At 38.7% G+C, this 26,849-nt stretch overlaps 1 protein-coding gene across 6 annotated transcripts in view; it reads left to right on the forward strand.

The window, feature by feature from the left end:
• The window catches only part of NSD1 (nuclear receptor binding SET domain protein 1), a 158,000-nt gene that overhangs the window by 57,107 nt on the left and 74,044 nt on the right, over window positions 1-26,849 (forward strand). For all 6 annotated transcript variants that reach the window (XM_090287951.1, XM_090287948.1, XM_090287947.1 and 3 more), the window contains exon 3: window positions 10,432-10,567. In XM_090287951.1, coding sequence (XP_090144077.1) covers window positions 10,432-10,567 — 136 coding nt within the window. The remainder of the gene's footprint in view (window positions 1-10,431; window positions 10,568-26,849) is intronic.

Below are 26,849 nucleotides of genomic sequence, written 5' to 3' on the forward strand. Positions count from 1 at the left end.
CACTGAGCCACACCAGCCAGGGCCATTTATCTTTTTAAGACAAATGAGGTTATGTGGATTAAGGACTTATAAATTTATTTTTGTTTTTGTTATGTATATTTTATTGATTATATTGATAACAATAGTTCCAATTTTTCCCCTTTGCTCCCCTCCCCCAGCAATCCCCCCCCCAAATCTATGCCCATGGTTTGTACATACAAGCTTTCCCGCTTCACCCTTTCATATATTCTTCTTCTTTTTTTAAATAAATAAATGATTAATTAATTATTTTAACAAAAAATAACTATCCCTCCCTCTCAGATATTAAGACCCTTTATTATCTTATAAAGGACAATGGGCAAAGGTCTCGAGCTCCTCTCGCTGCTTCAAGCTGGACATGATCGTCGTCCTACGTACCCTTGGGTTCAGAAATCCCCAATAAGAGTGGGGGTGTGGAGGGGAGGATGGCCTTCCCACATGGGGAAGGATCTTGCAGACCCCAGGTCAGTTGACTGTCCCCGGACAACAGTGTGCTTGGTTTAACAGGCTGGCATCCTTGTTGTATTCTGGGGGCAACAGATTTGGCAAAAGGGTTAAAAGAAATCATTCAATCCATAACCACTAGATGACAAAAGTCAGGGATTAAATTTTCAATGTCCTGCATTAGGGGAAATAAAGGGCTTCTTTGGAGGAAGGTGTGCCGTCAATTTTAAGATATACAGCATGTTAACTTTGATACATTCATATATTGTAATAAGATTGCTAATGTAATGATTTATCGCATTACATAATTATATATAGTATTATTGCCTGTATTTATTATATTGTGCATCAGATCTCTGGCATATTTACTACTTGCTACAAGTTTGTATCCTTAAACACCATTACTCTATCCCCACTCTGCCTCATTCCCTAGTAACCATCATTTTACTGTTTTCTTTTACAGATTTAACCTTTAGATTTCACATATAAGTGATATCATACAGTACTTGTCTTTCTTTATTTGACTTACCTTGAAAGTGAGTATAATGTGCTCAAAAGACTCAAGTTTTGACAGGTGCTGAAGCTGACAGAATAAGGCACCTAATTTTGCTGCTTAGGAAATGGTTCGCTACAGTCTATTTTGGTTTAGTTAAAATGTTATTATATTGAACATGTATTTTGTCCCAGCATGGGGTTACAGAAGTGTCTTGACACCTTGTCCTCATTAACTTTAGTGACTTGTGGAATAAATAAACATAAAATGGAAACAATGTAACAATGAGCTAAGATATAAGAGACACAGAGGGTACAGTGAAGAGGCACTTGGCCTAGCCAGGGAAAAGGACGTGATGGCAGGAAGACTTCCTGAAGTGACCCAGGACAGAGAGGAATTCCTGACAGAGAGGAGATAGAAGGATAAAGAGTATACTCTTAACAGGGGAACTGTGGATAGTTTGGTATGTAAGCTTTTGAGGTCTGGAATAGTGAAATATGAGATTGAAAACAAGAACGATCTTGGTCCTCTCCTTATTTCACAAGTATCCAGCCAGTCTACTTTGACTGTTTATTTCTTGAAGTTGTTTGAGAAATTTGTTAATAATAATAATACAAGTTCCTTCTCCAAGACCCCTGCATCCCCATCCCCCACCTTAACAGGGAGAATATTTTACTTTGCTAATTTCTGTCTTCCAAAGAGACTGAGCTCCCAAAGGACTTACTTGATAGTTCCATGCCTGAGTTATAAGCCACTCAGGATATTTATGAAATGCCTAAATGTGAAGAAATATTTTCCTCAAAAGTAAGTGTTTGCTGTAAAAAGAGAAAGTAAGTCTTTCATAATTTTCACCCTGTAGAAATAATCCCTGTTTACCAGTTTCCAAATTTAGTAAATACGTGAATGAGTGACGGGACATAAATTACTTACACTAAATTTAATCAATTCAGTAAACATTATCTGAGCATCCACTACAATGTGACAACCAGAGACAGAGATAAGGCAATATTCTTCATTATTAAGTGACCTAAGTTTTTTGTTTTTGGTGTTTTTTTTTTTTTTTTTAAGATTTTATTTATTTTTAGTGAGAGGGGAAGGGAGGGAGAAAGAGAGAGAGAGAAACATCAATGTGTGGTTGTCTCTTGCGCGCCCCTGCCTGGGGACCTGGCCGGCAACCCAGGCATGTGTCCTGACTGATAATTGAAATGGCGATCCCCTGGCGATCCTCTGGTTTGCAGGCCGGTGCTCAATCCACTGAGCCACACCAGCCAGGGCTGACCTAAGTTTTTTAAAGTATTATTAGAACAGCATAGCCTCAAATGACTAAAGGAGCACTGGGAGAAACTAAAAAACCTGTTTGGCAAGTTATATCTTTTTAACATGAATGACATGGAACAATTACATGATTAAAGAAAGTTTAAAAAGGAAAAAGAAACCCTACGAGAGTCTATTCATAACAATTAAAATTTGCGTATTCCTTTATTATGCACACTTAATTTTTTTATAGTGCTAGTAACATCTTTAAAGGTTTTGTATTTTTTCTTAATATTTTTCTGGCTTCCCATAGTAATTTTTAATGACTGCTTAATAAACCAGCAAATAATTCTAAATTTGCTTAGCTATCATCTTGTAGTTTCAGTTAGTTTTTTCCTTCACTTTTATTGTTTACAGTTAAAGATAACTGAGAAAATATTATAGTCTTTAGTCTTTCTCCTTCTTTTGGATTATTTTCTTAGGATGGAATCCCAGGAATATGAGTATTGCATCAAACAATATTGCCATTTCGCTGTCTTAGAGGTGAGAATAAAATTGATTAGATCATAGTATTAAGTTGTTTCCAAGAACTTTACTGTTTCCTTTTCTTTCTTTCCCTTCCTCCCTAACAAAGAATATGAAGAGAAGTAATCTGTTGGTCAGGCGATTCCTACAGAGTTTAAACAGAATCCTTACCTATTTCTATGCCTCAGGACACAGTCCTCAGATGCCTGTCTCTATTCTTACTTCCTTGTAGATCTTTTATTTGGACCCTCATGACCTCCAAATTTATATCTCTAACTTGGACCTCTTCCCAGAATTTCAGAATTATATATACAATGGCTTTCTTAGCATTTTCACTTGGTTGTGTAATTGGAGTTTCATACTTAACTTTCCAAAACCAAATTCCCAGATGTTTTTCCCAAAACCAACTTCTTCTTTACAGTATAGTCTTCTCTTATCTGTGGGGTGTATGTTCCAAGACCACTAGTGGATGCCTTAAACCACAGATAGGACTGATATATATATATATAATACTTTTTCCTCTACATGCATACCTTTGATAAAGTTTAATTTATAAATTAGGCACATTAAGAGTTTAACAAAATAACTAGTAAAATAGAACGATTATGACAGTGTACTATAATAAAAGTTATGTGAATGTGGTCTTCCAAAATGCATTCTCGTACCAGCCTCACCTGTGTCACGATGGTGTGAGATGGCACAGAGTCCACCTGGGAGAGGCAGCTCGGTGCACAGTGAGGCGTTGTGATGTAGTGCTAGGCTGCTAATGACCTGGTTAGGTGCCACAATCACTTTCCAGCTTCTCTTGGGTATTTGAATTCTAAACATCACTACTCTTGTGTTGTGGGCCATTATGAAGTAAAATAAAGGTAACTTGAACACAGGCATTGCAATGCCTTCACCCTTGATCTGACGACCTAGAGGGCTGCTAAGTGACTACTGGTCAGGTAGCGTATACAGCATGGACATGATGGACAAAGGGATCATTTACGTCTGGGGTGGGATGGGAATGAGCGAGGCTGACTGGAGATTTTATTGTACTACTCACAGCAGCATGTGTTTTAAAACTAAGGACTTGTTTATTTCTGGAATTTTCCATTTAATATTTCAGACCTTGGTTGACAGGGGAAATGAAACCGTGGAAGGTGAAACTGTGGGTAATGGGTACCACTGTAGTCGTCTCCATTTTAAGTTAATAGAAGCTCCATCTTTCTCATATTTAAAGCATAAACCCTTCGAGTGATACTTGGGTTCTTTCTGTAGCACCCACATCCATTCCATCAGTAAATTTCATTGGCTCTTTCTACTTCTTGCCTCTTCCACCAATCCCAGATTTGGTTCACATAACTTATGTCTCAGCTGAATTCTTACTGCATTGAGCTTTTAAGTAGGTCTCTATGCTTCCACTTGGACCCCCTAAAGCTGCTTTTAATTTGGCCCTCAGAGTGTTTCTTTAAAAATGTCAACCTTCAAAGATGTCTTCCTTAACTTCGAGTAGAATAAGTCGTATATCTTCCTCTCCTTGAATTCTTTGACTTCATTTCTTCATTTTCTTTTACTTGCTCACTCTGTTGTAGCCACATTAACTTTCTTGATGCTCTTTGTAAGATGCTAGAGTGTATATTCTTATTTCTTATGATCTTTGATGTATTTTATTCAGCTCAAAGTATTTTCTAATTTTTATTACAGTTTTTGACCTAAGATTTTATTTATTTATTTTAAAGTTTTTATTTATTTAACTTCAGAGAGAGAACGGACAGAAAAAGAGAGGGAGAGAAACATCAACTGGTTGCCTCTTGCGTGCCCCCAAGTTGGGGCCTGGCCTGCAACCCAGGCATGTGCCTTAACCAGGAATCGAACCAGCAACCTTCTGGTCTGCAGACCAGCACTCAATCCACTGAGTCACACCAGCCAGGGCCCTCGTCGGCAGCCGTCCGTCTCGAGAGACGATGGTGTAGCTTCTTAAGTGTCTATCTGCACCGCCGAGAATGGCTGTGCAGTCCGACTCGGGAGTGACACGGCATCTGTCTCCTCCCGTGTTGAATTGACATCTTGCGATGATGCTGGAGTGTCCTCTCCAGTGGAGCTGAAGCTACAGAGCCTGGGCAGGGTGATATGGAGGGTCTGCTGTTGCCCATGCAGCAGACCCCCCCTCTCTTCGCAGCTGAAGGGTCCAAGGGAAAGACGGAGTCGATACAGCTTGGCTTCAGGTGCGCCGCAGGAGTTGCCGGTGTTGACTACAACGTCAAACCGCCTTAGGGACTCCGGCTCCGGATTTTCTGTCGGGGTTTACTCCCTTAGCCTTTCCCCAGAAGAGGTATGCCGCAAGGCAGCGGAGGTTTTTTGGAGTCAGAGTTTTCCTTCTCTGATGTACCCTGACTGGAAGATCGAACCAGCGACACTTAGCTCGCAGGCCGACGCTCAATCCACTGAGCTAAACCAGCCAGGGCAGCCAGGGCCCTACGGGTTACTTAAAAGTATACTTGTTAATTTCCTAATATAGAGTCATAGTCTAGTCATGTTTTTGTAATTAATTACTAATTTAATTACATTATGGACAGAGAATATGTTCCACTTGATTCCAGTCCTTTCAATTGGTTGAGAGTACTCTGTGACCCAGTACATGGTTAATATTTATAAATATTCCCTGTGCTTGGAAAAAATGTATATCTCACAATTACAATGTAGGGATTTCTGTGTATTCATTAGGTCGTAGGCTGAAATTTCCAAACTCTCAGGAATCTTCTTTTGCTTGTTCTGTTAATTACTGAGAGAGGTTTATCTCCACTATGATTATAATATTTTTTTTCTTATTCTGCCAAATTTTTGTTTTCTGTATTTTGAGGCTATGTTATTAGAGGTGTACATTTTGTATTTATTTTTATTTATTTTTTGTCCTCACTGAAGGACATTTTTTCCTTGCTTTTAGAGACAGAGGAAGGGAAAAAGAAACATTGATTGGTTGCCTTCTTGTATCCTTCAACCTGGGTATGTGTCTTGACCAGGAATCGAACCCATGACCTTTCAGTTTACGGGATGATGGTCCAATTAAGCCACAGCAGCTAGGGCTGGCATAAATATTTGTAAAATTGATTTTAGAAAGAGGGAGGGAAGGGGGGAGGAGAGAGGAAGAGAGAGAGAGAGAGAGAGAGAGAGAGAGAGAGAGAGAGAGAGAGAGAGAGAGAGAGAGAAGAAAGGAAACATTGATTTGTTGTTCTACTTATTATTTATGCATTCATTGGTTGATTCTTGTATGTGCCCTGATGGGGATTGAACCTTCAACCTTAGCGTATCGGTATGACGCTCTAACCAACTGAGCTGTCCATCCTGGGTTCTAGAGGTATAAAATTTAAAAAATTGTCTTTTTGGTTAAATGAACTGTTATTTAGTCCACTTTAATTAGCAATATATTTGGGTTTAAATTTACCATGTTATTTTGTGCCATTTGTATTGTTTATTTTTCTTCTCCTTCCCTGCCTTCTTTTGGACTTTAAGTTTTTTCATTGTTTCTTTTATGCCCCCCTCCCCTTCAAGTTTGGAAATTGCGTAACTTGTTTCTCTTTATTTAGAGGTTACCCCAAAAATTATACTTCTCAGTATTTAAAAGTTCCATTACCTTCTTTCCTGACAACATACAGAGTTTAAAACACTTTATTTCTCCCTAATAATATGTAAACCTTAAGAACACTCAATCTACTGAGCCACACCAGCCAGGGCTGGAGTATTGTAAATTTTAATTCGTTCTTGTTTCTCTTTTAAACTTCTTAGACATTATTGTTTTAAACAGTTACTTTTCATTTTGCTCATTTACTCCTTTTGTTTTTCACGTTTCAGACCTGAGATAATTTCCTTTTGTCTGAAGTATATCTTTTAGAATTTTCCTTCTTGATCCTCTGGTGATTAACTCTCAAGTTTTGGTTTGTCTGAAATTGTATTTAGCTCTCCTTCTTGAAAGATATTTTTTGCTGGACAAATATTTCCACATTAGCAGGTGTTTTCTTATGGTGTATTGAAAATATAATTCCAGTGTCTTTCTGATTTCCATTGTTGCTGGTTAGGTTAAGTGGTTGGGAATTAGAAATCTCCTGCCTTTAAACCTAATATGTCTTTTTGTCTGGTTGTGTTTAAAGATTTTCTTTCCCTTTTTTTGAGGTGGGGGGGTGTTTGGTTTTGTTTCTAATATCTTGATGTGTCGAGGTATGGATTTCTGTTTATTTATTCTCAGGATTTGTTTACCTCCTTGATTGAATCAGTGGATTGGTGACTGATGAATTCTGGTGAATTCTTCACCGATTTCTATTATTCCTCTAAGCTCAAATGACATTTCTTCACTCTTGTCTTCCCTGTTATTCCCCAAGTATCTTGAAATCAGGAATTTATCCTGTGTCTCTTGTTGAGCTTTGTATGTAGGTGTTTACTAAGTTTGTGTGCAGTTGAATTATGAGTTTAACAAAGAGTTACTTGGGAGTCTTTCTTTCCAACCTTTTTTTTGAAATTTTCAAGCTCTTCTGACGAGAAGAGTCATGTTTTTCCCTTCTTGTTATTATTTTCTGTTTTTATGTTTAGAGGTGTTTCTTTTGTCTGGAATTCTTGCCTGTCTCTTAACTTTTTATGTATTAAAGTCAATTGCAGTTGGATTTTGTTATCCATTAATTAACAACATGTATTTTGTATATATATTTTCTCAGTGAGTTTGCATATATTGTTTTATATGGTCACAGTAGATCAGTCAAAATAGTAAGGAGAGAATGTTTCAAGTTTGTGAAAATCTTCATCCATGATACCATTAATTTATTGATATATTTTTATTTGTGTTTCTCAATGATTTTTTTTTCTTAAATCATCATTACAGTTTCCAGCATAGTTTCTGAATGGTTGATATACTGGATGTGTGTATCCTATAACTTTATCTGCACTTTGCATATTTCATTGAGTTGTCGGCATAATTTAACAGGCTCTTGTTGGATGTTAACTCTTTGTTGTTATAAATAATTGCCTTAACTATCTTTCTATAATCTTTTACTTGTTTGGGTTATTTCCTTTGGGGAAAATATTGGGAGTGGAATTAATAGTTATTTCATTTTGATGGTTTGTGGTAGTGCAATTGTTTCTTTCCTGATTTTATGACTTAGGAAACTGAGGGTAAATTAATTGGCTTGTTCAAGGTGACATGATTTGTGATGGAGTCAGAAGACGGAACTTATTACTGCTTTGTCTGGTAGTATGATTCTGGCTTCTGGCCTTACCTGATAACGCTCATGTTATTTCTCCGCCATCTGTTTTATAGTTATACTTCCTAATAAAATAATTCCTTTGTAGTAGTAATAAGGGGGCAGACAGAACCAATATCATGTCATAGATAGATTCTGTCTGAATTTATCATAACGTATGTAGTAATAATGGGATTTTATTGTTATTGGATAAGGTAGTGGTTGAGAGTTTGGGATCCAGTGTTGGACTGCCCAAATTTGAATCCTGGCTCTGCCACTTAACTAAATAACTAAGTATATGAGTATCTCGTCGTCGGCAGCCGTCCGTCTCGAGAGACGATGGTGTAGCTTCTTAAGAGTCCATCTGCACCGCCGAGAATGGCTGTGCAGTCCGACTCGGGAGTGACATGGTATCTGTCTCCTCCCGTGTTGAATCGACATCATGCGATGACGCTGAAGCTACAGAGCCTGGGCAGGGTAATATGGAGGGTCTGCTGTTGCCCATGCAGCAGACCCCCCCTCTCTTCGCAGCTGAAGGGTCCAAGGGAAAGACGGAGTCGATACAGCTTGGGTTCAGGTGCGCCGCAGGAGTTGCCGGTGTTGATCACAACATCAAACCGCCTTAGGGACTCCGGCTCCGGATTTTCTGTCGGGGTTTACTCCCTTAGCCTTTCCCCTGAAGAGGTATGCCGCAAGGCAGCGGAGGTTTTTTGGAGTCAGAGTTTTCCTTCTCTGATGTATAGGCATATAGTAAAATAGTAATAATATGGTATCTACCTTAAGAGAGGATTAAAGGAGGAACAATGCCTGGCACATGCAAACACCAAATGTTAGCTTATTTAAAAGTCACTTAGGACTTTAACAAACAAGCAAATTTCATATTTAGCAATGATTGCCAAATAGATTAATTGATCACAAATAAAATTATACCAGAAATTTATGGGAAATTACTCAAATTATAGTTTTCAGTAGAGGCAAGTAAAGATTTGTTTTTGCATCTTGTTTTTAAAGTTTCAAAGCCAAATGGCCTTGAAGTCATGTTTTTTTCCTGATAACTTACAAACTGATAGCAGGCAACAATGGTCCCTTGGGTTTTTAAAAAATTTATTAATATAGTAAGATGTAGTTTATCTAATTTCCTTGTAACTATACTAATTGCAGTATTTTCAATAAGGGCATTTTATGAGATTTAACTTAGTTCTCTGTAAATGCAGAATCTTGAAACTTGAATGGTAACTTCCAAGTCATTGAATTGAGCCCAGTTTTTTGATATCCTTGAGCCTCAGCTATTATTCATTATTTTTATTTGAATGAATTCAATCAATTCATTCAGTGTACTCTTTGAATAGTTAATCTGTGCCAGGTGGATACTGTTTTAAGCATTAAGGACGGAAGCTGGAGTCTGAGGGAGGAGCTCACCATGTCTTTTAAAAAGACATGGCACTTACAGAAAATCATTATAGTATTTGTACATTACCTTGGAGTAAATCGAGTAGATCATTCTTTGTCCAAGTACCCTCGTGTTTCTTTTGCCCAGAAATACCTCAGCATACTTTCCACTCCTTTGTGTGGTTATCAGGTGAGAAGCTCAGTTTTACCAAGTACAAAGTGGTCTTCCTCTCAGGGCAGGAGATCTGTACTGTTTATGGGGAGTTAAAGGTGAGAATATGGATTTAGGGCTGAAATGGAGACATTTGGATTCCAGATCAATTAGGTGTATGTTTTTGAAAAAAAGATTCAGCCAGGGTCTCTGCATTGGACAGGTCTAAGGAGCTTGACACATGTTGCTTTCTGCATGAATGTTGTCCCATGCGGTTGTGTAGTGTACTGGTCTGGATGCAGCCTCTCCTGCATGTCCTGGGAGGTAACCAAGTCAGTTGTATTGACATTGCTAGATTACTCTGTAGTTTTCAGGAATATTTCATTAGCGCCATTACTGTTAATTAATGAATAGGATGTCTGTGTTTGTTTTGGATGTAGAATAACACCTGCAGAAGGGACTACAGTCTCCCCCCAGCCCTGCTTCCCCCAGTTTTATGGAGATATAATTGACAAATAACACTGTACTGGAATCACAGTCTCTTAACATTGTTAAAATTTTTTTAAATAATTTTTTTCTCTCAGTTTTTTCATACTTGATGTTGTGTTGTGATCCAAGGACTAGGGCAAAAACAGTCTTTTCCTTGGGATGATTCTGTTTTTCTATTTTAGTTTTTAGGTCTTTATAAATCAAAATAACTCATTTATTTTTTCAGAATGTGGTTAGATTACTTATATAAAGAATATATAAATTGAGAGCTACTACTGTATAAAGGGCTATGTTATGACCAAATAAGACAGTGTTTTAGTTGTAATTGTTAAGCTGGATGGAGTATTTTCATCAAGAACTTTTTAGCCATTGCTATCTTAGAAGGCTTGTGGAAAGATGATATACTGTTTCAAAAACTTTTGATTCTTATTGATGCCTCATGTTTTGTCTGTCTAAAGTGTCAACCCAAGAAAAAGTCTACACCACTGAAGTATGAAGTTGGAGATCTCATCTGGGCAAAATTCAAGAGACGCCCATGGTGGCCCTGCAGGATTTGTTCTGATCCGTTGATTAACACACATTCAAAAATGAAAGGTAATAATTTGCAATTGATTTCACATATAAAATACAGTTTGGAATTATAAACTGCAGTTGCCTTTAGTATAACCCAATTTTTGTTGTCTTTAGTAATAATACATTTTTACCTTTGAGCATTTTGTGAAGTTAATTTATTTTACCTTTTTGGATTTTTAAATGATTGTTTTATTTTAATCTATAATTAAATTTTTTTCAGTTATTCTACTTGTAGATGCCAGGAAAATGTTAGGCATATTACCTAAAGTTTACATTGTCCAGAATCACTTTCCAGTATATTTGTTATCCTGCTTTTTCAGGTTTGTGTTGATTTCATAGGTGCTAAAGTTGAAACCATTATTTAAAATGCTTATGAGTTATTTTGAAATTTAAAATCCTGTATGTACCCCAAACCGGGACCGAACCCCCAACCTAGGTACATGCACTGACCAGGGGTCAAACCCACAGCCTTTTGGTGTAGGGGATGACACTTTAACCAACAGACCTGGTCAGCGTGTATTTTAAATCTTAATTTAGAATATCACCAATTAATACTCTGTTTGAATTGCTGGTGATTTATCTTTAAAATGCTAAAATATAGGAGCTGAAACTTGATCTTTTTTGTTAAGATGGTTTGTGATTCTTTGTAGCTTTTTTTTTTTTTTAATTTTAAGATTTTATTTATTTTCAAAGAGAGGGGAAGGGAAAAAGAAAGAGAGGGAAAGAAACACCAATCAGCCACCTCTCACATGCCTATAACTGGGACCAGGCTCGCAACCCAGGCATGTACCCTGACTGGGAATCGAACCGGTGACTTTTCACCTTGCATAAATGTCCAACCAACTGAGCCACCCCAGCCATGGCTTATTGTAGTTTTAATATATGTATTTTAGTTTTTAAATAGATTATATACACACAAGATTTTTAAAAATCGACTTATTCCCTCCTTTTGTCTGATCTGCCCCATTCTTTGCCCCTTCTTTCGTTTTTTCTTTTTTTTATGTTTTATATTTTTTAATATTTCTTCAAGTGTTATTTTATTTTTCATTCTTTCTCCTCTCTTTTGGACACACAATTACATATAAGTTTGTTTGAATTTTGTTTCACTTTGTTTTTTACATTACATTCCCTTTTCCTATCTTTTTTTTGAAAGTATATTTTATTGATTATATTGTTACACTAGTTCCAATTTTTTCCCCCTTTGCTCCCCTCTGCCCAGCACCACTCCTCCCCCAGCAATCCCCCACCCCCACCCCAGTCTGTGCCCATGGGTCGTACATACAAGTTCCTTGGCTTCACCCTTTCCTATATTCTTCTTTTTAAAAAAAATAAATAAATAAATGAATAAATAAATATTTTTTTAAACAATAAAAAATAACAATCCCCCCTTCTCAGACTTAAGACACTTTATAATCTTATAAAGGACAATGGGCGAAGGTCTCGAGCTCCTCTAGCTGCTTCAAGCTGGACATGGTCGTCGTCCTACGCTTGGGCTTTGTCCATTCTTTCAAACCAATTGTTATGAATGTTTCTTTCTAGAATTTCTTTCTGTAAATCCATTTATGTAGTCTCATCCCTACCCTTTTAATTTTAACATTAAAGTAGCATATTGTATTTTCGTTCTACAGTTGCTTTTTTTACTTCTTGGAGATTTTTCCATATTAGTGCATTGAAAATGTCCTCTTCTTATCTTTTTACAGCTGCATAGTTTTTCACTTTTTGAATATGCTGTGCTTTATGTAACCATTCCCCTGTTGATGGATGTTAGCTTGTTTCTAATCTCGTGTTGTAAAGACGATACACACATATACATATAAGTATACATGTATGTGTACAGTATTCCCTCACTTATCGTGAGTATTACGTTTTAGACCCCCCCCCCCGCAATAGGTGAAAATCTGCGAAGTAGGAATCTTACAATTATTTTAGTATTTATATATATTTTAAGGCTTTATAAACCCTTCCCACACTCTTATAAACCATTCCCAGTCCCTTATTAACCTCTCCTGCACTTTTATAAACACTACTTATGTTCTTAAACATATTCTACACTCTTAAAGCTACCTAACTTTAACAACATACATATATAGTACCGCAAAATCCCGCGATACAGCGAAAAATGCACGATAAATAATTAAATATAATATTTTTTTAAATCTCACGATACAGTGAGGCCGCAATAAGTGAACTGCGATATAGAGAGGGACTACTGTACATATATACATATATATTGGGTTGGCCAAAAGTCCATTTAATTGTTTTTTGTTTTGTTTTTTCAGTAAAATGACACATTTTTCATTTTCACCAAAAACTTTATTGATTTGGATATATTGAGTATGTCAACTATCTCCTGCATGGTAATAACCTTGATTGTTCTCAGTTAGTGTCTTATTTGTTTTCTATCAACTTCACCTGGTCTACCTAACCCCAGAGCATCTCCAGTGAGAAAGCTCCAGTGTGAAACTTCACAAACCACCTTTGATACATTTGATCAGTCACAGCACCTCCATACACTTGCACAAATCTCTTTCTGCGTTTCAGTTGCATTTTTACCTTTCTTGAAATAAGCATAGTATGCTGAAATGTGTATTTTTTCTTCAGTATTAAAATGGCTACACAAAAATTCACCAATTTCGATGTTTTTTAGAAATGCACTGCTGATATGACAACTATCACAACACAGTGTAACAAAATTGTTTCAAATGAAGTTAAAGAAAAAACAAATGAACTTCTTGGCCAGCCCAATACATATGTTAGCGTGCTGTGTGTTTCTTATATATACATGTCCATTTATCTATGGGATGATTTACCAAAAGTGGCACTGCTGGATTTGATTTTATATTTTGAGTATTGAATAATGAGTTGCCCGAAGACCTTTATAGCTCGCTGTTGTTTTTTTTTTTAATGGTAACTTGTGTGGTCTGTTTGGACATTTAAATTTAGAAAATTCTTTCAGTCCTCCTCTTCTCCCCTTCCTATTCCTGTGGGACTGCTGATTTCTTAACTTATTGCAGTGTTTTTTATGCACACTAGTTGAGTCTATACCATTTATTCCACAAATACTGAGTACATTGTATAGGTACTGTGCTAGGTATTGGGATCCAGTATTGAACAAAACACTGGTCTTTCTTGACCTCATGTATAATTAGAGTTCAGTTAAAGAGACTTAACACAAACAAATGATCAGACAAATAATTACTTAATTGAGACATGTGTCCAAGGAACGGTATTGGTTTACAGTTAGTAATATATCAGGGCTACTTAACCCTGGACTTTTGCTGCCAGGGTATTCAGGGCCAGTTTGCTAATAAAATTATCTTTGATGTGAGACCTGAGAGGATGAGTAGGAAAAGAAGATGATTCCAGGCATAGAAAGTAGTGTATGCTCTGCCCCTGGGAAGGCTGCAGTCCAGAGTGATGGAAAGTTGTACCATATGAGGCTGGGGAAGTCAATATGAGTCAAATCATGCAGCATCTTTTAGACTTCATTTAAAAGTTTGTATTTTTTCGTAAGAACAATGGGATACCATTACTGGGCTATAAGCAGAGGGTGATGTGGTCCGATCTGTGTTTTTTAAAGTTTACTCTGACTGTAATGTGGAATGTTGATGGGGGCACAAATAAATCAGAAAGAGAATGAGAAGGTCATTATGCTGATGACGGTAAGATGAAAGTGTTACCAGACCACTTCCATGCCAGAGACTGGCACTGCCCCAGCATTGCTCAACCCTTGCATGTGTCTGGCAGCCTACAGGTTCTTGACTTGTGCAGGAAAAATTACAAGACTTGAGTCCACGTGAAAGTGAGAGTAAGTTTATTAAAGCTTGGGACAGTGAGGCACAGGAAAGGACCCTGGAGACAGGATTGGGGTAAGTCCAGATGAGCTGCTGCTGCCCACTGTTCCCCTGGTTGCAAATGTTTTCTGGATTCTTAGAGCTTAGGATAGAAAAAGCAAAGTACACGCTGAAGAAAGGGGGACACAGGCCTGCTCAAAGAAGAGAAGGGTTTATCTATTTTCTGTAGGTGGGAATTTTAGGGTAGGTCCCAGGGAAGGTTCTCAACAGAATATTTAGTAGATTCCTGGGGTGTTTAGTATGCTGACGTATTGAAATAAGTGTATAATGGTGTCTGGGGTTATTTTCTGGTTAGTTTTAGCTTTATCTTTGATTAGTCTGTCTTGTTTTTCTTTTTTTATCCTCACCCAAGGACATTTTTTCATTGCTGAGAGAGAGAGAGAGAGAGAGAGAGAGAGAGAGAGAGAGAGAGAGAGAGAGATGGAGAGAGATGGGTTGCCTTCTCTCATGTGCCCACCAGGGATTGAACCTGCAACATGGGCATGTGCCCTGACTGGGAACTGAACCTGAGACCTTTTGGTCTGCAGGACTGTACCAACCAACTGAGCCACACCAGTCCTGGGTATTTTTGTTTTTGTTTTTTCCTTCTTTTTCTTACCCATCTCCCTGACTAAGGTGACTTAAGCCACCTGCTCTTAGGTATCTTTGGTTAGGGAAGATAAGAGTCTTGTGATTTGTCTCAGTTTTCTCATTCCACTTGACAGGGAATTTTCCTAGTTTCTTATCAACCTGCCTGAAAAGTGGAAATAGGAGATAAAATCTGTATGATTTGGTGATGGATGGATAATGAGGAGTGAGGGAGATTAAAGTACTGAGGTTTCTAGCTCCCAGGTTTCTGTATTTCAGATGGCTCCTGAGAGTTGAGCTTCATCAGGGCGTAAATAGTGTTGCTGTTTATTGAGAGCACTGGACTATCTATCTATAACTCAGGGGTGTCATCTGCTTGTTGATATTAATTGAAGCCACGTGCCAGGGCATGGATGAAATGGCCTTGGGACAAAATATACATTGAGAAAAAGGTGTCTTTGAGGAAACCAACATTTGTAGATTGTATGGAAGATACTGAACAGGCAAGAAAGATGAGAAAATCAGAGCTGCAAGAGGAAAACCAAGAGAATGTTTTGGTGACTAGCATGTGGTTATTTGGTTGAACATTGTCTAGACATCAAATAAAATGTCCATTAGTTGTAAGAATGTAGAGATCATTGATAACCTTTTCTTTTTTTTCAAGATTTTATTTATTTAATTTTAGAGGGAAAGGGAGGGAGAAAGGGGAGAACCATCAATGTGTGGTTGCCTCTTGCACATCCCCAACTAGGGACCTGGTCCGCAAGCCAGGCAGGTGCCCTGACTGGGAATCGAAGCAGCGACCCTTTGATTCACACAGTGCTCAATCCTCTGAGCCACACCAGCCAGGGCCTGATAACCTTTTTGGTGGAGTGCAGTTATGGCTGAAGTTGGATTAGACTGATTTGAGGAAATGGAGGCAAAAATAGAGAAGTAAGAGAGATATATGGGGTGCAGAAGGATTTTAAGAAAGGGGGATGATTGTGCAGGCAGTGCTGATGAGAAGGGCTCTTGTAGATAGGGAGAGGCTGAAGACACATCAAAGACAGGGTCATAACCTAGGATTTCTGAGAAGAGAAGAGGTAGATGGGACTCATATCTCAGCGAGGAATTGCCCTTAGTGAGGAGAGGAACAACACCTTTCTAGTGTTAACAGCAAGGGTGGATGAGGGTGCTGTGAGTGGTAAGGTATGCTTGAGGATTCCTATGTGGCCTGTTTCTCATGAGTCGAGAATGTGGTCACACCAGAGAGCAAATGCCCTTACTGGCAGGAAGATAATATGTGGTTTGAGAGGGGGTGCACTAAAAGGTTAAAACTGTTGAATTCAAGAGAGCTTCCCAGAAGGGCTGAATTTCTCCAGCTTCCTACTGGAGAAATGATAAAACATGTTAAATGGATCTATTTAACCTTACAGTGACTTCTTTCATATCACGTACTCAAGTTTTGTATTTTATCTTTGCATTTTGCATTTTTTGGTTTTTGTTTCCTTTTGCCTGTAGTTTATATAGCAAGTTGTAGTCAGCCAAGTTTGGAAAGCTTAATTAACATTCTTAGTATTTAACTCTCCATTTGTCTTTGAATGTGCTGCTTTTTCTGTTCATCTCCTTCATAGCATATACCTAGTAGAATCACCAGTCTCAGTATTGGTATTTCCCGGTAGGAGAAATTTTGGACAGACTTCTCTCAAAGTACTCCTGCTCCCCACCAACTGAAACTGTGATCACTATTAATGTTTTGTAGGAGCATAAGTTATCAGTGTAAAAATTAAAAATTGTATTGCGCTGTTCATATTGTTGTGATCATTCATGTTTGTTTTCTTAGTGAAGTTAAATATTCTAAATTGTATTAGAAAACTCAAAGTTTTATAAAATAATAATATATTTAGGTCATTACTTTTATATGGCCCTGGCTGGTTTAGCTCAGTGGATTGAGCGTCGGCCTGCGAGCTAAGTGTCGCTGGTTCGATCTTCCAGTCAGGGTACATCAGAGAAGGAAAACTCTGACTCCAAAAAACCTCCGCTGCCTTGCGGCATACCTCTTCAGGGGAAAGGCTAAGGGAGTAAACCCCGACAGAAAATCCGGAGCCGGAGTCCCTAAGGCGGTTTGACGTTGTAGTCAACACCGGCAACTCCTGCGGCGCACCTGAACCCAAGCTGTATCGACTCCGTCTTTCCCTTGGACCCTTCAGCTGCGAAGAGAGGGGGGGTCTGCTGCATGGGCAACAGCAGACCCTCCATATTACCCTGCCCAGGCTCTGTAGCTTCAGCGTCATCGCATGATGTCGATTCAACACGGGAGGAGACAGATACCATGTCACTCCCGAGTCGGACTGCACAGCCATTCTCGGCGGTGCAGATAGACTCTTAAGAAGCTACACCATCGTCTCTCGAGACGGACGGCTGCCGACGACGACTTTTATATACAGTACATATACTTTAATAATTTGGTTATTAATTTTGAGAGAGAGGGAAAGGGAGGGCAGAAGAGAGGGAGAGAAACATTTATTCGTTGGTTCTCTCTCATACTTGCCCTAACTGGGGATCGAATAGGAGACATTTTGTTTTGCAGGATGACATTCAACCAACTAACACTGGTCAGGGCCAGTGCATTTAATTTAAAATGCCAAATGGTCAAGTCTACAAGCCTTGTTAGGAAAACATACTGCTGTTGCTTTACTGCTCCAAGCACCTTCAGTTCTATTCAGTCAATTATTCATTTATTTATTTATTTACATATATATAAATCCTCGCCCAAGGATATGTTTTGTTTTTTATTGCTTTTTAGAGAGAGACAGAGAGATAAACAGGCATCAACGTGAGAGAGAAATATCAATCAGTTGCCTCCTGTACATGCCCCAGTTGGGGATCAAACCCGCAACATTTTGGTATCTGGGACTATATACCAGTCAACTCTCTCTTTCTTTCTCTCTCTCTCTTTTTTTTTTCCTTTCCTTTTTTAAATTTGTGTGATTCTTTTTATAGAGGGAGGAAAGGAGGGAGAAAAGACACAGAAACATTGATTGGTTGCCTCTTGTTTGCGCCCCAGCCTGGGATCGCACCTGCAACCTAGGCATGTACCCTGACCGGGAATTGAACCAGTGACCTTTCGCTTTGTGGGATGATGTCCAGCTAACTGAGCCACACTGGCCAGGGCTAGCTGGATCTTTTGATACTTGTTTTTAAATCAAAATTTAATTCTTTTGGATTCTTTTTTACTTCTGTTCATAGAAGTTGTGGATTAGTTATTTTTCATCCTTACATGTATTGGGTCTTACCTCCCACCCCACCTCTGGCATCCTCTTTCTTGTCTTCCCTATTATATTATAGTTTTGGTTAAGAATTCAGTATTTACATTATTATGTTAACAGTGTACACAACTTAGTCATGTAGTGTCCTGAGCTTGCTTTGTCCCCAACCTTTTGGGTTTTTATTTTTTATTATTTTTTATTTGTTTGTTTGTTTGTTTTCAGTTATCTGTGTGTATTTTGGTGAGGGTGAGGGATTTTAGTATTCTATGTATTTATTACTAATTTATAGTAAAAGTCTCCTAGCTTTTGTTTGTTTCCACACGACCTAATGTATCCATAATTTGTCATTTTCATCTTAAAGAAGTCTCATCTGGAGCCTTATATATTCCTTCAATCTACAGGAGTCTGGTGAGCAGCTGTCTTCTTGGGGATTCCCTTCAACTCTCCCTTGTGTTGGATTCCATGTCTTACTTGTGTTTGGTTTACTTATCATTTTCAGTGTGTACCAAGTCCTTAAGTAGTTTCCTGAGAAGGAGAATGTGGGAGGCAGTTTTGTTTTTTTTTTTTTTGAGACCTTGCATTGTCTGAACATATTTTTATTCTTACACTTGTTTGACAGCTTGGCTGGTATAAAATACTAGGTTGGAAATAGAATTTTGAAGGCATTATCTTTTAGCTTCCAGAGTTTATTAAATCTGAGGTTATTTTGATTTTTGATCTTTTATATATGGTTTTTGTCCCTCTTCTTCAGAAAGCTTATACATTCTTCACATTGTTTATATAGTTCACAAGGTTATATCCTTGCTGTGAATCTGTTTTCATCCATTGTAGTGTGTACTTAGTGGGGCCCTTTTGATTTACAACTTTAGTTTCTTTAGTTCTGGGACATTTTCTTGAATTATTTCATTGATTATTTCCTCCCCTTTTTTATTCTCTTTCTGTAACTTATTTTTCCCCCATCTTTACCTGAGGACATTTTCTTCATAGCTTTTAGAAAGAGAGGAAGGGAGAGAGAGAATCATCAATGTCAGACATAAGCACGGATTGGTTGCCTCATGTATGTGTCTAGACCGGGGATCAAACCTGCAACCTTTTGGTTATGGGATGACACTCCAACCAGCTGAACCACACCAGCCAGGGCTTTTTCTGTAACTCATAATCAGATGTTGACTCTCCTGCATTGGACTTTATAATGTTTTTTTCGGCTGGTATGTTTTTAATTTTCAAGAATTCTGTTTTGTTCCCTGCATCTTATTTCATTAATGCAATATCCTTTTTATTTCTGAGGATATTAATGATAGCTTTTGTGAAATTTTCTCCTGTACTTACTAGTCTGTTTGTTTCAGGTTCCTTTTTTTCTTCACTATTTGTTCCTTTGTTCTCTTATTTTTTATGTTTGAGGCTTTCCTCAGATCTCTGTTCAAGAGTGAAGAGTAGCTCTGGTGGTTGTGGCTCAGCTGGTTGGGTGTCATCCTGCAAACCAAAAGGTCACTATTTCCATTCCTTATTGAGACCATGCCTGGGTTGTAGGTTCAGTCCTGGGTCAGGGTGTGTACAGATGGCAGCCTGTCAATGTGTCTCTCTTGCATTGATGTTTCTCTCCCTTTCTTTCTCCCTCTCTCTCCCTCATTCAAAAATTAAAAATAAAACAAAGTAAAATAAAAACAGCGAAGAGGAAAAAGCGTACAGGTACTTCTGAACAAGTGGAGGCTGTCAACCTTTACTTTCCTTATAGGGTGACTCCCTTCCCCCTCCCAGGCCCTTGTCAGTACTTTCTCCATTTTTTTCTTGGCTTGGTAAGACTCCTTAGAGAAGTCTATATTCTTCTGTGTAACTTTAACAACATACATATACAGTACTGCAAAATCCTGCAATATTGCGAAATATCTGCGATAAATAATTAAATATAATATTTTTTAAAATCCCGCGACACAGTGAGGCCACGATAAGTGAATCACAATATAGAGAGGGACTACTGTACATCTAGTGTACCCTTCACAAAAGCAATCTGGGGGTAAATCAGATTGCTCCTAAGTTCCCAAGGTTGGCATATCATTTGACCTCTTTGGTGTAATATCACCATCTTCTAACTTTCCCAAATTTTTATTATTGTTTCTCTTTCTGTACTTTGTCTTTTGTGTTCTTTTAGAAAGTACTTTTACTTTTTGGGGGTTTTTGTTGTTGTTGTTGTTAATTATTTTTTATTGATTTGCTATTACAGTTGTCCCAATTTTCCCCCTTTGCCCCCCTCCTCACAGCACGCCCACTCCCTCAGGCCATCCCTCCACCATCATTCCATATCTATGCCCATAAGTCCTTTGGCTACTCCATTCCCTATACTATACTTCACATCCCCATGGCTATTCTGTAATTACTATTTGTACTTCTAATCCCCTCACCTCTTCACTTATTCTCTCCCACCCGCTTCCCATCTAGCAACCCTCAAAAATGCTCTCCTTATCCATGATTCTGTCTCTGTTCTTCTTGTTTGCTTAGTTTGTTTTTTAGATTCAATTGTTGTGTTTTTTCGCCATTTTATTGTTCATAGTTTTGATCTTCTTTTTCTTAAATAAGTCCCTTTAATATTTCATACAATAATGGTTTGGTGATAATGAACTCCTTTAGTTTTTTTCTTACCTGGGAAGCTCTTTATCTGCCCTTTGATTCTGAAAGATAGGTTTGCTGGGCACGGTAATTTTGGCTGTAGGTCCCTGCTTTTCATGACATTGAATATTTCTTGCCAGCTCCTTCTTGCCTGCAAAGTTTTTTTTTTGAGGTATCAGCTGACAGTCTTATGGGAACTATCCTTATAGGTAACTAACCGCTTTTCTCTTGCTGCTTTTAAGACTCTCTTTATCTTTAACCTTTGGCATTTTCATTATGATGTGTCTTGGTGTGAGCCTCTTTATATCCATCTTGTTTGAGACTGTGCTTCCTTCAACAAATTAGGAAAGTTTTCTTTCATTATTTTTTCAAATAGATTTCCAGTTTCTTGCTCTTTTCTTCTGGCACCCCTGTGATGTGAATATTGGAATGCTTACAGTTGTCTGACAGGCTGTTTACACTATCCTTGTGTTTTTGGATTCTTTTTTCTTCTTCTTCTTGTTTTGTTGGTTGTTTTTTTCTTCCTTATGTTCCAAATCCTTGATTTGATTCTCAGCTTCATCCACTCTACCATTGTTTCCTGTAAGTTGTTCATTTAAATTAGTGTATCCTTCATTTCTGACAGGATCTTTTTTATGTTGCTGAGGTGCTAAGTTCCTTGAGCATTGTTATAACCAGTGTTTTGAATTCTGCATCTGATAGATTACTTATCCCATTTTGTTTAGTTCTTTTTCTGGCATTTTGATCTGCTCTTTCATTTGGGCCATGTTTTTTTGTCTCCTAATTTTGACAGCCTCCCTAATGTTTGTTTCTATGTGTTAGGTAAAGCTGCTATAAATCCCTGTTTTGGTAGTGTTGTTAGAGAACCCCTGGGCTGCTCCAATTGAAAACAAACCCACAGGCTCTTTAGTTAGGGGCCCGATTGCCTGCTGCCAAAATTATAACTCTCAATACCAGAGTTTAGTGAAAAGAAAAAGAATAGTTTATTTAACAGTTATATAGATTTAGTTATTTGCGTATTTCTGTTGTTAAGTCTTATATTCTTTAAAACACCCATAAACATATATACTTGCCTCCCCCCCCTACCAAACCAGGCTACCTTTAGAAAAGTTAGAGAAACTGTTTCCCTACTTTCCAAACACAATTCAGCTTTACCAGTAGCTGCCAGTCGTTCAATCCTGATTGGGGAGACCTCGTCTGTGTTATGGGGTCCACCAGTTTTTAATCCAGAACCTCGTGGATTCTTGGCCTTCTTGTAAACTGCATAGTTAGTCCTTTTGTAATCCACATGGTCAGTCTGTTCCCAGTCAAATCCGCACAGTCAGCCTCAGCCTCAGCCTCAGTCAAATCCACACAGTCAGCCTGCCTAAAATGTCTGCCGCTTATTTTTAAATCCCTGACAACGTCCTCTGATGCAGTGGGTGCGGTAACCAGTTCTGACCATTCACAGAACCTCATGAAGGCTCTGTGTGCTTTCTCCATATCATCCCTAGTCCAAGTCCCGTCCCATCTACCTGAGGCTTTGTATGCATTAAAGCCATTTTGCATAAAAAAGACACTAGCCACCAGCCTCAGGCATGTGGAGGCATTCTAAAAGCTGCTTCCTTCTCCCCATCCCCCAGCCGCAAACTCTGGGGATTTTTGGACTCCCCTGTTTCTGTAACAGTGTGGCTTAATGTAGTAGATGTCCTGCAGGGTCCAGTAGCACAGCCTCCTCTATCACCCTCGACATGTGCCCTCTGTGTGGGCTAAGTACAGCCTCCTCTTGTAGTTAAATCTTGGTTGCTATTGCCAATTCAATGGGAGGGATTTACCGAGGCCCGTCAGCTGCAAGGACTGGTTGTGACCACTGACCAGCAACCTCTGCCCTCCATGGAGGATCAGCTGTGCAGGGCCTCTAACGTGGTCTATAGCTGTCTACTGGGTGCGCTGGTCCTGGGATTTCCCATGTGGTGTAGGCCAAGGTTAGCCCCAACCTGTGTTTTGCCCAGGACCACCCTGCCTGAGCTATAAAGCAATCTGAGATGGCTTCTACTTGTGCTGGGCTTGTAGATTCCCGGGTGAAGCCAAGCTGTGAATCTAGGCCGGCTGCTGCATGGGGACACTTAGCAAGTGGTACAGGAGCTGGGGGCTTACTGAGGCAGTTGCTTGTTTGATAGGATTTAGGAAGTTGTGAAGCATGAGCCAAGAACAACCATTCATATGAAAAAATCATGGTTAACAGTTTTGGTGGACCTCTAAGTTGGGTGGGACGGAGTCCCAGGGGATCTTCAGGGAAGGGCAAATAGTGTTAGCCAGGTTAATGGAGTCTCAGATATAGCACCAGCCTGCTGGCTCTGTGGCTCTGTACCTCTGTGTGGGCAAGACTCAGGATGGGACAGTGTCCTCTGCTCACCCCTCTGTCTGAGAGAAAACTGTCCCCTAGCTCTCACCTTGATGCCAGATGCTTCAGTTCCTCCCTCTATTCCACTGATGCCTTTCAAGCTGCTACCCAGTGCTGGAGCTCAGAGGGAGTGAGTCTTGAATATGTTTATACGTTCTTTAAATTAAGAAGAACTGCTTGGGACTCCAGAAGTTTCTTCCAACGACTGAATCCCCACTGGTTTTTGCAGCCAGAAGTTATGGGGACTGACCTTCCTGGCACTGGAACCCTGGGCTGGGGGGCCTGGATCTCCTCACTCTTGAGATATTCCTCCTGAATTTTTATCCACCACACGTGGATGTGGGACCAGCCCTTTTTGCATCTGCACCCCTCCTACTAGTCTAGATGGATGTGTTTTTTTAATTCCATAGTTGTCAGACTTCCATTCAGCTTGATTTCTCATGGTTCTAAGGGATGGTGGTTCTATATTTTAGTTGTAATTTTTATGTGGTTGTGCAAGGAAGCAAGCCATGTTTTAGCTATGCTGCCATCTTGACTGAAAGTCTCACTTGTATTGTTTTTAATGTGACTTTTAAGAAGGAACCAAAACTAAATTTGAGTATTCAGTCTGCATTGTTTACCTTTTAAGACTTACACTTTAACATTATTTAATAGTTTTTTTTAAGTTTCTTATAGTCCTTGGCTCTGGCTTATAACATACCATAATGTCTTTAAGGTTTGTCTATATTGATTATGTGTCAGTATTTCATTAATTTTTAAGGCTGAGTAATATTCCATTGTATGTATGCAGTCCCTTACCCGCTTTCTGCAACTTCAGTTACTCAGGGCCAACTGCAGTCCAAAAATATTGAATTTACCCAAGCATTGACGTGGTCTACTCCTGACATCCAACCGTTGACATCATCATGGGTCTGTGATGGAGGATCAGTTAAGCAGGTCAATAGAAACCTTACACCATATCATAATGCCTGCATTGTTCTCCTCACTTTATCTTATCACGGTGGGCATTTTGTCATCACAAGGAGGGTGAGTCTAATACAACAAAATATTTTGAGAGAGAGAGAGACCACATTCACCTAACTTTTATTATGTTATAATTATATTTTATTAACTAATTAGTGTTAATTTCTTACTGTACCATACTTATAAATTTAATTTTATCCTAGGTATGTATACATAGGAAACAACATAGTGTATATAGAGTTCTCTGTTGTTCTTGCATTTATAGAGGGGCTTAGAACATCTCCCTGAGGATAAATGGGGACTTATGTCTATTACATTTTGTTCATTCCTTTTTCTTTCAGTGGACAGTTGGGTTATTTTCGTCTTTTGGCTATTGTGAATAATGTTTCTCTGAACGTTGGTATTGAAACATCTGTTCTGACTTTTTATTTTATGTCAGGTCCTTTTGGTTTGTATTTTTAGGAAGTTTTTATTTTTTATTTTGGGGAGGGGGTGGTGAGGATGAAGAAAGGGAGAGAAACATTGTTTGGTTACTTTTCTGTTCGAACCTTGACCAGGGACTGAATCCACAGCCCAGGCATGTTCCCTGACCTGGTACTGAACAGATGACCTTTAGATTTGTGGGATGACATATAACCATCTGAGCCACACTTGTCAGGACAGGTTTGTCTTTTTTTAAGAAAACGTTTCAAATTTTGTTAATTCCCCTTGCTACTTCCTTAGTTTAGGTTCTAGTCATTTGTTGTGTACATTGTTTTGATAATCTCTGGTCTACTGAGTCTCTTCTGTTTCCTCTTAAACATGTTATTCAGAGGTTAAGAAGACTTCTCTTCGTAAGATGCAAAACTGCTTCTGTGGTTACACAGTTCAAATGAGATTCCTCATTGCCAACATTATAATGGTCAAGCTTAATATGGTATCAAGCTATTTCAGGTCTGGCTACTGCTTAACTATTTAGTTTCTCTTTCTTTCCACTTTATGATTTAGAGTTCTGAAGTACGTTGTTGTTTTTTTTTGTTTTGTTTTGTTTTAATCCTCATCCGGAGACAGTTTTATACTTTTTTAGAGAGACAGAAAAGGAGAAAGAAAAACATCAATTGGTTGCTTTCTTGTACGACTCACTGGGAATTGAACCCGCAGCCTTTCGGTCTATGGTACACCACTCTAACCAAATGAGCCACACTGACCAGGGCTGTTTTGAACTACTTTTTGTTCCAGCTGTTTTTGTTTGTTTGTTTGTTTTTCCTTTTTCTCTTTTTTTTTAATTCATTCATGCCTTTGGGGGTTCTGGGCGCTCATACTGGAATTCTCCCCTTAATAAGCAGTTTACCTTAACAAATTCTGCTTGAGCATTTCATTTGTCCTCTTAGTGTTATTCTTGTATTTTTTAAGGATATTTGGGATTTAAAAAAAAATTAAGGTAGAGTCCTGGCTGGTGTGGCTCAGTGGGTTGAGCACCAGACTGGGAACTTGAACGGTCCCTAGTTTGATTCCCCACTGGTACACATGCCTGGGTTGCAGGATAAATATGTAAAATCTTTTTAAAAAATTAAGGTAGATAAGGGCTATTTTGAATGATTAATGTATGTAATTGCCAAGGCCACTATGTACAGGTAAGAGAGGTGGGGCTTTATTTCTTGGTCTCTGCCTCCAAAGATTTCCTACTTCTTGACCTGGAGCCATTTTTCATGGCGCTTGAGTGCCTCCTTGGTCTTAGACCTGTGGGTCTCCACCTAGTCAGCCAGAAATTTCTGTGAGCCTTGTCTGCCTTCAGCTTGTGAACGTGTTCTACAAGAGTCTACTTGTTTTCTTTGCTTTTTAAAAAAGATTTTTATTTATTTATTTTTAGAGAGAAGGGAAGAGAGTGAGAGAGAGAAAGAACATCAATGTGTGGTTGTCTCTTGCATGCCCCCAATTGGAGACCTGGCCCACAACTTAGGCATGTGCCCTGCGTGGGATTCGAACCTGTGACCCTTTGGTTCATAGATCTGTGCTCAATCCACTGAGCCACACCAGCAGGGCTCTTTCCTTTTCGTTTTAGATTTCATTTATTTATTCATAGAGAGTGGGGAAGGGAGGGAGAAAGGGAGAGAAACATCAATGGGTTGCATCTTGCATGACCCCAACTGGGGGTCTGGCCTGCAACCCAGGCATGTTGTCCTGACAGGGAATCAGAACCGGAGACCTTTAGGTTTGCAGTATGAAGCCCAACCCACTGATCTACACCAGCCAGGGCTATTGTCATTTTTTGAAAGTGAATGTTTGTTATTGGAATTATCGTGCTTTTCCCATGATCTATATCTTTATCTTTTACCTACTGGTCAGTGAGATCTTTTCTGTTCTCTATACTGCTGGCACATCATAAGTATTCAGTCTTTGTTAGTTAAATTTACTTATTTATGAAAGAATGATTTACTTCTCAAGTGGACTTGGAGAACCTCTATATAGGCACATATGTGTCTTACCAGTGATTTCTATTGAAGGATTTAACTTAGTAGGTAGAGTTTAAGGAGTTCAGTTTTTTTACACTTGCTTTTAAAATAGTCTGAACAGACTGTGTTGTAATTTTATCATTAAGCATATTTTTATAGAAAACCATTTTTAAAAAACTTATTTAAAAGATTTTTTTTATTTATTTTTAGAGAGAGGGGAAGGGAGGAAGAAAGAGGAGAGAACTGTTGATG

Source organism: Furipterus horrens, unplaced genomic scaffold, assembly GCF_987537825.1.
Source record: "Furipterus horrens unplaced genomic scaffold, mFurHor1.1.pri manual_scaffold_10, whole genome shotgun sequence".
Taxonomy (NCBI): Eukaryota; Metazoa; Chordata; class Mammalia; order Chiroptera; family Furipteridae; genus Furipterus; species Furipterus horrens.